General features: G+C 55.1%; 2 protein-coding genes across 4 annotated transcripts; both read right to left on the reverse strand.

Moving 5' to 3' along the window:
• Positions 1 to 97: 97 nt before the first annotated feature.
• Positions 98 to 5244, reverse strand: PBX2 (PBX homeobox 2). Its single transcript, XM_047859267.1, has 9 exons — positions 5009 to 5244; positions 3996 to 4069; positions 3511 to 3758; positions 3222 to 3412; positions 2904 to 3039; positions 2636 to 2789; positions 2153 to 2241; positions 1960 to 2046; positions 98 to 1833 (listed from the first exon to the last, which is right to left on the reverse strand). Exons 1-9 carry the CDS (start codon positions 5227 to 5229, stop codon positions 1741 to 1743), a joined length of 1293 nt encoding a protein of 430 aa, XP_047715223.1. The 5' UTR covers positions 5230 to 5244; the 3' UTR covers positions 98 to 1740.
• Positions 5245 to 6129: 885 nt separating this feature from the next.
• Positions 6130 to 8274, reverse strand: GPSM3 (G protein signaling modulator 3). 3 transcript variants are annotated; one of them, XM_047859286.1, is made up of 5 exons: positions 8091 to 8274; positions 7820 to 7864; positions 7502 to 7610; positions 7106 to 7305; positions 6130 to 6882 (listed from the first exon to the last, which is right to left on the reverse strand). In XM_047859286.1, exons 2-5 carry the CDS (start codon positions 7859 to 7861, stop codon positions 6745 to 6747), a joined length of 489 nt encoding a protein of 162 aa, XP_047715242.1. In that variant the 5' UTR covers positions 7862 to 7864; positions 8091 to 8274; the 3' UTR covers positions 6130 to 6744. The 3 variants fall into 3 exon arrangements, with proteins under 3 accessions (XP_047715242.1, XP_047715240.1, XP_047715241.1); XM_047859284.1 differs by lacking the exon at positions 8091 to 8274 and having other exon boundaries at positions 7502 to 7662; positions 7820 to 8068; XM_047859285.1 differs by lacking the exon at positions 8091 to 8274 and having other exon boundaries at positions 7820 to 8065.
• Between the last annotated feature and the right edge of the window lie 1045 nt (positions 8275 to 9319).

Raw genomic sequence — 9319 nt, forward strand, 5'->3', positions numbered from 1 at the left:
AACTTGGGAAAAACACCTGTTTGGGGCTTTATGAGGAAAAGATTTTTTTTTCTGGGGTTTTCCATGTTTTTGAAAATAATTCTCAACTAAACCCAGGGAAAAAAGAAAATTCTTTATTTAAAACTGTGTGTGTGTGTGTGTGTGTGTGTGTGTGTGTGTGTGTGTGTGTATGTGTGTATGTGTTTTCTTTTTTCCTGTGAAACTACAAGTTTACAAGTGAGGAGAGAACTGCCCCCAGCCCGTGCCTCCCACCCACCACCCATCACCCATCTAACCTGCTCCCCTTCAGTCCTGCCTGGATCTTTGACAGAAGAAGTTCCCCACTAGGACAGTCTCGTAAAATCCTGAGGATGTTTGAGGGGTTCAGATGGTAAGAGTTCTGGCCAAGGATGGGACAGTGGTGATTTTACTTTCCCACATACCTGGCTTTTTGCAACCTCCCTCCTCTCTCCCCACCCTCCTGATTTTGGACTGAGAATAAAAGATGCCACATTTCTGGGGAAATGGAGGGAGATAACACAACACAAGCACCCAACCCACATTAACATATTTGGCAATAAGCCCCTCCCCATTCTTCCCCCTCCAATCTGCAAATAGTAGTTAAAAAAAAAAAAAAGATTTAAAGACGTGTCACTCACAGGGAAAGGTGGCATTTCCTCAAAGTTACTGAGTCCAGCCCTGCCCAAGGATTGAGGGAAGTGGGGGGGTGGGGACAGGTCAGCAGAGCAAGCCCCTGACTATCTCCACAGCAAATGCAGCAAAGAGCTGCCTGCATAAGCAAAGAACATCCAACTAAGTGATTTTAGGGGTGCAGGCTTGGTGCCCTGCTAAATGTACTTTCTGGTGGACAGGACTGGAGCCAGCTGGGCCTCTTTACAAGTTCTATTTGTTCCCCTTTCTCTTATCATGACCCCTTTGGCTATCACCCCTAACATGGGAAAGCAAGAAATTAAAAAAAAAAAAAAAAAAAGTCAATATATTTATAAAAACATCTACTTCCCCAAACTAAAAATTAAGAACCAATAACAGCAACAAAAATTTTTCAAAATACAGATGGATCCCAGGGTTTTGTTTCTTTCCTTAACAAAACAAAACAACAACAAAAATTCAACCCCAAAGCCCAGTCAACAATTCCCTAAAGTAGCAGAAACTCCCTCCGAGGTAGATATCTGAGTCAGACACTCTAGTCCACCGAGCGATTCTATTGGTTTAAGATGAGCTGCGTATGAGGTAATAAAGCCATCTGGAGGGGCAGGGGGTGGGGAGGCACAGGGTTCATGGCCCATGTCCTCTGTCCAGAAGGTATGTCCCCAGTTTTGGCATCTCTGGTTGGGCAGGGCTGGCTTCTCCATAGATCCCAGAGCAGATAAGTGGGGTGGGGGAGCCCAGAGAAAAGAGAGAAATGGAATATAGTACAGGGTGGAGGGGGATGGAAAGACAGCAGAGGGAAAGGGATCTGAACAATAGGATTCTGGGTTTTGTGACAGAAAGGAAGAGAAAGGCTGAAAAAAAAGTTAAAAAGAGGGAGACAGACCCCACTCTCCCCTTAGGGGAGCCCATTCTCCCTGCCACGTAGTCAGCACCCCCAGCACTGAGAGAGTCTGGTTGGGGAAGGGATGACCCCATTTGCCCTTCTCTGTCTTGTGCTTCTCCTGTGTCTGGGGTTTGTCCTCTGGATGCCTGTGTCCTCTTCAAGAGTCGCCTTGTGAGCCCCCACCCCTGTGGCCCTGAGGGGCAAGATCAGTTGGAAGTGTCAGAGTGAACGCTCCCTGGTCCCTCTGTCGGGGACGTCACTGAGGATGGGGTTACAGCCTCCTGCCAGCCACCGTTTGCCTGAAAAAAGAGAGAGACGGTTGGGGCAGGGCTCTGGGAAGTCTAGTGTGGGGACAACACTGCCAGCGAAAAGGCCCTCTTGTCCTGGTGAGAGTTGGACAAAGAGAGCTTCACATATCCACTCACCCTCATTTCCCGAGGGCTGTACATCTGGCCTCCCCCAAGGTTATCCCCGTAGCCCCCTGGCCCCATTGAGTGTCGGAGTGATTCCACCTGCAAGCAGCAAAGAAGGATATGACACAGTGACGAGTCTTATACCTTGAAGAGAGGGAAACCGAGTTTGGGAAAGCCCTACTCAAGGGGAGATGGGCCATCTGACCTGGGAAGCAGAGTAGGAATCTCCGTTGAGCCCGGGCATCCCCAGAAACATGTCTCCGGATCCTGAGAGATTGAAAGAGCCGCCAGAGCCTTGGTGGGGGGAGAGTAGAGAAGGGATTAGAGAAGAGTATAACACAGCCTTTGACGGCAGACAGGATTCTCACCACAGCTCTGGTTTCCAAAAAGCCCTATGAACTAGTTCTGGGGGTGCACCGCTATATGCAAATTATCCATAAGACAACACTGCAACACTCAGAAGGCGCAGGCAGTTTCTGAGCCTCCCCCCTCCATCCCTGGCCACTTGCTGGAAGATAGAAGTAACTTCGCTGGAGTGGCCTCTGTCCCCTGACATCTCCATCCCATCTCAGCTAGGTCCTTCTCACCCCCAAAGGCCCCCTCTCAGCTGTGATCCTGCCTAGATAGGAAGTGGGAACAAAAGCAGGAAGCGTGCAAGACAGCCAGCCAGGATGGCAGTGGGGTCCACCTGCAGATGAAGGGGGTGTCGGGGAGCTGGTGCGGCTGTGGCCCCCCTGGGTGACTGACACGGCGGTCTTGACAGCATAGATGTTTGCCTCCTCTTGGAACTTTCCAATATTTTTCTTATACCGAATCCGCTTGTTGCCAAACCAGTTGGAGACCTGTGGGGTGTTGAGCAGAAAGCAGGGTCAGGTAGAGAATTTATGTTAAGTCCCTCAGTCAGTAGAATCAGAGAGCTTTTGACCTGAAAACTCCTCCCCAAGCCTCCCCAATACCTGAGAGACAGTGATTCCGCACTTCTTGGCAAGCTCCTCCTTAGCCTCCTCACTAGGATATGGGTTACTCAGATGCGAGTAGAAATACTCATTGAGGACCTCAGTGGCCTGTTTGCTGAAGTTGCGGCGTTTTCGTCTACAGAAGAGGGAGAAAGGTGGTGAGGAGGCCGGCTGTTCGGGCAGGGCCTCCATCTTGCCTAACTCTGGAGAATGCCACTGCTATAGGGTACCATGTTGTGTTGCACGGTGGCCCAGGGGCTTGGAGAAGAATGGGAAGGAGCCCAGGGTTGGGGGCTGGCCTGGGCCTCTGAGCCCCACCTGGCATCCAAGAAGCGGGAACGCAGAATCATGACAGCCTCACAGGTGCTCTGCTTGAGCTGCATCTGGATGGCGCTGAACTTCCGATGGATGATGCTCACCATGCGCTCCATCTCCTTGGGTGCCACAGGCCGTGTGCGGCTCTGTTCCCTCAGCAGGTTCATGACGTGGGTTGTGAACTCGTTACACGCCTATAGTGGGAGCCAGTGGGTTGTGAGGAGGGGCCCTTTGGCCCTGGGATTCCCCTCAGGAGCCTCTCCTTTCACCCACTCCAGCCTTGTCTCCTCACCTGCTCGTATTTCTCCAGCTCCGAGTGGTAGATGTGGCGGATCTGAGCAAGTTTGCTGCGATAGTCCGAGTGTTCGATGGAGTTGTCAGGGGACACGCCGCCCCCGGAGGCTGCTGCGGCTGCAGCTGCTGCCGCCGAGCCCCCTCCTTTCTCAGGCCCAGCCACACCCTCTGCCAGAAGCATGTTGTCCAGGCGCATCAGCTGTGGGTCCACCGGCTCCTCCTCTTGGGAGCTTCGAATGCTAAGGCCTAGCATACAGGCCAATGAACTTAGGGACCCAGGGAACCCACAGCCAGCTCTCAGCCCTCCTAGTGTCTTCCTGGAGACCCAAGTTTCCAGGTTTTGGTTCCCTCCCTAGTTCCCCTTAGCAACTTCTCTAACCCCTACTGTTCTCAGGGCCCCAGGGTATCAAACTCTGAGCCTGAGTCCTATAAAGAACAGGATTCTGTCCCCAGAAGGGAGAAATCAGAGGGGGTCCCACATACCGGTTTTCTCCTTGATTTCACACAGGACACTAAAGAGAGCAGGCTTCATTCGGTGGCAGTTGAGGGCGTGTTTCCTTGGGAGGAAGGGGAGAGAAGAGTTGAGGAGCTATAGAAACAGAGGAGGGATTGAGTGAGGGAGACCATGAGGGTGAGAGGGGAGCCTCTGAACCAGCAGGGAGGTACAAAGTGGGGGTGGGGGCAGAATGGAGTTGGGGGGTTCTTGGGAAGAGATCAGCTCCCTGAGTGTAGAAATGTGGGGAAGCTGCTTGGCTTAAGGAAGATGGAGGGAAGATGCAGACAGCAAGATAAAGGCACTGTGGGCATGCACAGGGGCTGTGGGAAATGGGTCTACAGGGGTAGGGAAGGAGAGTTTGGGGGTGACTGCTGACATGAGGGTGACTAGGTAGACTGCAGAGGAAAAGAGATGCAGACTGCAAGAAGAGTCAGAGTTTGAGGTGCCAGAGAGGGGTTGGAGGAGTTGAATATAGATGTGTGTGGAGGGTCCTGGGACTGAACAAGGCAGAAGGCTCTGATGTTCCTAGTGTCCCGCTGAACAGGGGCCAAGGGTGGGGGAGGACCCTTGAAGGCTGGGCCATGGTGGAGAGGAGCGGTAGGAGCTTTGGGAAGGGCTGTGGAGGTCCCTAGGCCTGGAGGGTATGGGGGTGGGCTGGGAGGAGAGTTAAGACAGCATAGCAGTTTCTTAGTCTGAGAGCCAGAACAGGGCTCTGGAGATGGAACCTGTTCGAGGGAGTATGGGGGTCAGTGGGGAGTTTGGGGGGGGGGGGGTGATGCCACCCTGGGTTCCCCTCTTTGAAGGTTTCAGGGCCTGGGGGTGAAGGGAGGTTCGTGAAGGAGGGCTTATCTTGGAGCTCCCAGGAGTAAGGAGAGAAGAGAGCTTTAGGATCCTGGAGCCGATCCTGGAGTAGGGGGTGGGGGCGACTCCCAGAAGATTCAGAGCTTGTGAATGGGGTTTCTGCTGGGTCTGTGTGGGGTCCCGGGGTGGGGGCACTCACTTGGCCTGGGCCTCGTCCAGGCTCTGGTCGGTGATGGTCATTATCTGCTGCAGAATGTCCCCGATGTCTTGCTTCCCTCGGCCTCCCGGGACCCCCCCGCTACCCCCACCGGGGTCTCCGCCACCAGGAGGCTCGCCAGGGCCCCCAGGCTCCCCACCCACCAATCCCAGGCCCCCCCGGCCCCCACCTGGAGGGGGCGGCCCCAGCAGCCGCTCGTCCATAGTTGGGGGGGGGCCCTGAGGCCCCCTCCCTGCTCCGCCCCTCCCCCCGCCTGGTTACTTCCCCCCCCCACAAACTCGGTGGGGCCGCTGCTCCCTCCGCCCCAACCCCCGCCTGTCTCTCCCCTCCCGGCTCTCCCGGAGGTTCACCCCGGCCCTGAAGGGAGACCTGGGGTACCGGCTGGGCCCCCCACAGGAGACCCCGGCCCCCGGCGGCGGAGAAAATGGAGCCGGAGAGAGAGAGGAGGCCCAAGCGGGGGTGTGTGTGAGAGAGAGAGAGAGAGAGGGAGGAGGGAGAAGGGGGGAGCGAGGGAGGGAGGCGGGGGGGGAGGGGAGCGGGAGAGGAAGAGGAGGGGAGAAGAGAGGAGGAACAGGGAGGAGCTGGGGGCGGAGAAAGACACATAGAAACAGAGGAACTAGCATCGAGTGGAGGAGGGGAGAGGGAAGAGGGGACGAGGGGAGGAGACTAGACCTTGTGGGGGGCGGGGCGGGATATGCTTAGGCCAGGGGGCTGGACTTCGGTGGCCTCGGAAGGGCGGGGTGGGGAGGCGTATTGGGGCTCAGGGGCCGCAACTTGGGTTCTGAATTAGGGAATCTAGGTGTTGTGGACTCCGGCCCCTAGAATCCCTGGGTTCACAGACAGCTCAGTTCATATTTCTTCTCCTAATGACTCCCCTCCCTGTTCTACTTAATTAAAACCAGGAGAGGGGGGGCTGGGGGGGTATAATTAGGGAGGTCTCCAACCGCTGCTTAATGAGCCAGTAATTAACCAGCCAGGGAGGGGAGCTGGCCTCTCGCCAAAGTAGGGAAGGAGGCGGCCTCTTGGCCTCACCTTCCTATGCCCCCCCTCGGCCCCCCCCCCCCCCGCGTCGCAGCCCAAACACCAGTCTTCGTCACTCCAGAGAGGAGAATTACATTTATTCATACAACCAAAACATCGGACTCGGAGCAGCAGTGAGGAGGGAGGGTGGGCAGTGCTAAGTGTCCATTCACAGCCTGTAAGGCCCCTCAGTCCTGGGGTGGGAGTGCTGGTGGTGGGGTGGGCGAATGGTCTTACCTTTTTGTAATGCCCTCTCTCCCTTTCTTCTTACTGGGAAGGAGGGTGGAACTGTCTCTCAGGCCCTAACTTTGGGAGATTTGCCTTCTCTTGGGAGATAGAGGCCTGAGCCCTCAGATCCTGCCTAGTGGCTAGACTACTGGGGGTATCCCCACAGCTCAGGACCAAGACTTCCAGCCACTCCTTGGGATCAGGGGAGGGGGTGGGGTGTTCCTCAGTGGCTGGGATCTTCTCACTGCTTCAAGCTCCCATGTACTGGGGGAGGGAGTTAAATGACCATCCTACCCTATTCCCAGGACTTTCACTTCCTCTGTTCCTCGGGAAGGTGAATGAGGATGATGGATATTGAGATTTCTCCTGGGTCTTCCAGTCTCTGGTGCCCCTGCCAAGCAGGGGTTGAGGGCATGCTGCCCAGCTTTGAGCCCCAGGAGTGTGGAGGGGCTGGTGGAGGGGCTCACGTCTCAGCAGGTATGTGTGGGGGGCCGGGACCTTTGCTCCTCCATTCGACCTCCACCCTGAACTCTCAGCAGCAACTCCAGGAGCTCCTGTCCCCCTGGGGGTAGGGGAGGCTCTGACCGCTGGGCTTCCATCCGCTGGCACTAGAGGAGTGGAGGGAAGGGAGTGTTGGTGAGATTTTAAGAGGGGCAGGCCTTGCAAGGAGCCAAGGCTGGCGAGAGGGGTATGTAGGATACCTGTGATGGGGATGGAGGGACCGGGGCCTGGCCAGGGGGTAGATGGTGGGGAGGAGGGGTAGAGCCCAAAAGAGAACAAAGGCCAAGAGACCAGAAAGCCTGGATCTTGCCTTCTGGGGAGGTGTCTCACCTGGTGACTGAGGATAGTGCTGTAGAGCTGTTCTCTGTCCTCAAGAGGCCGAAGTGGGGCTGGGGCTATTCTTGGGGGGTTCTGGGGGATGTGGAAGGTGGCTCTTTGCTCCTCTAGGCGGCGGGACTGGGCCTCAGCCACCAAATCCAGAAGGAGCTCAGTCTGCAGGGAGAGCAGGGAGGCCGAGCGGGGCCCCAGGGCTGGGGAGAGGAGGGGTAGGGCTCAGAGACCCAGAGAAGTTGGCAGACAGGAGGGGTGGTGGTGCTAGATGACTTGGAGTGAGAGCTGAGGGGGTGCAATGAGGAATCAGGAGGAGGTGGGGAGAGGGCCTTGGTAATGGGATCAGGAAGGATGTGGGCACCAAGATGAGGGAGCTCCCTGGGCGAGTGAGGGTACCTGTGTGGTGGGTCCCTGGAGGAGGAGGGGACGGAGGAGCAGATCGCCAAGGCCGAGTGGTGGTGTTCACAGGGGGCCAGCCATGCTCATCCTGATGGGGGCCCTGATGCTGGGAGACATCCGGTCCAATCAAGTGGGGGTGTGGTGGGCAGGGGGCTAGGCTGACAGCCCATTTCCTCTTTCTGTGTCTCTGTTCCTGCCTCAGTTTGCCCAAGCCCTTCCAAGTCCCCCGAGTCCCCTTTCACTGCGTCCCTGCCCCACATCCTCTTACCTCCCTCTCTCCCAGTGTCAGCCTCCCCAGCCCAGTGCGCAGCTCACCTGGTCACCATTCTCTTCTTCCTGGGGTCTCTCGGCCTCCATCCCCTGGAGGGGAGAAATTGATGGGGGTGGGGTAGCTGGGATTTGGGAGGAGGGCTGGAACCCTAGGTTCCTGAGGGGAGTGGGGGCTGGAAGGGGTGGGGGTGAGCCAGGGGCTGGATGCCTGGGTACTGAGCAGGAAGCTGGGTTCCTGGTCAGCCCCCCCACGGGCCCCGCCCATCCCTGTCAACTTCCTCCAGTTCTCTTTTCCCACCCAAACTACTTGCTCGACCTCTCTCTCGCCCCAGGGGAGCACAGAGACTGGGAAAAGCGTCTCCAGCTGCAGTAGTGGAGGGGGTTTATGATAGAGAATGACTCTTGGCCTTCACATCTCCAGAGGTTCAGTAGTCCCTCAACCCTAGGCTCTGTTCTTTCCACTCCCCTCCTCCCTTTCAGCTCTTTCTGTCAACACAGGAACTAGCTACACAGGAAGTGGTTTTACTCCTCAGAACCCCCCCCCCCCCGCCCACTCCCCCAGGTCCCCTTCCTAAGAGGACCCTGATGTAGGCTTTGTCCCTCTTCTGTGTCCCAGCTTCCCACAGACTTATGGGGACTGGGAGGGGCATGGTTCCAGTGGGAAGCAAAGTACTCAGACCCAGGGATGTTGGGCCCTCAAACATGTACATATACCCCTAGCAGTGGCTCCAACACACAGTAAGTATTCAATAAATGTGTTGGATAGTTATCCCTGCCCTCTAGGTGCTTATAGTCTATTCAGGGGACAAGATATGTACCAAATATGAGACAAGGGGCAGGGGAAACTTTCCTCTGGTTATGAATGAAGGGTATAGAAATGGAAAAGGGAGATGACCTTCTCCCTGGCTTGGTCTCAATACTGGTCAGGCGTGCTGGCACCAGGGTGGGAACAGGATAGAGATATTTGGAACCTCTAAATGGCAACCTGCCATATTATGAAGTTTACAGGTGAGTGACTTGGAGCATGAAGTCAACTCTAGTGATCAAGAGATCTAGTTCTACCACTTAATGCCTTGCAATCTTGGGCAAATAAAATCTCTGTGCCTCAGTTTCTCAAAGAGTAAAATGGAGCTTTAATAGCGCCTACCTTATAGAATTGATGTGAGGATTAAGTGCGATAATTTGGCATATAGTGAATGCTCAATAAATGGTAGTTACTGTTAGCTTTCAAAATGCCTCATGCCTCCATGTCTCAGGCCCATCACCATTAAAGACGTGTAACCGTGTTTCTGAAAGGTGTATGTTTGAGATGCTCTCTCCATCTGCCTTAACTTGAGGCCTTAGGAATCTCCTAAGTGCTCATAACTAAATGCCCTTTGAAGAGGATAAAGGGTATACATAGTTATGTGTGGTTTCTCCCTGGGCTACTAGAGACTCTTACTTTCAGGTGATACTCTAAAATAACAACAGTATCCCACAAATCTTATTCTCGCTCTTGAACTGTACTCAAAGCCTCCATCCAAAGAGATGACTTTTTTTTTTTTT

The sequence above is a fragment of the Prionailurus viverrinus genome, chromosome B2 (assembly GCF_022837055.1).
Source record: "Prionailurus viverrinus isolate Anna chromosome B2, UM_Priviv_1.0, whole genome shotgun sequence".
Classification (NCBI taxonomy): domain Eukaryota; kingdom Metazoa; phylum Chordata; class Mammalia; order Carnivora; family Felidae; genus Prionailurus; species Prionailurus viverrinus.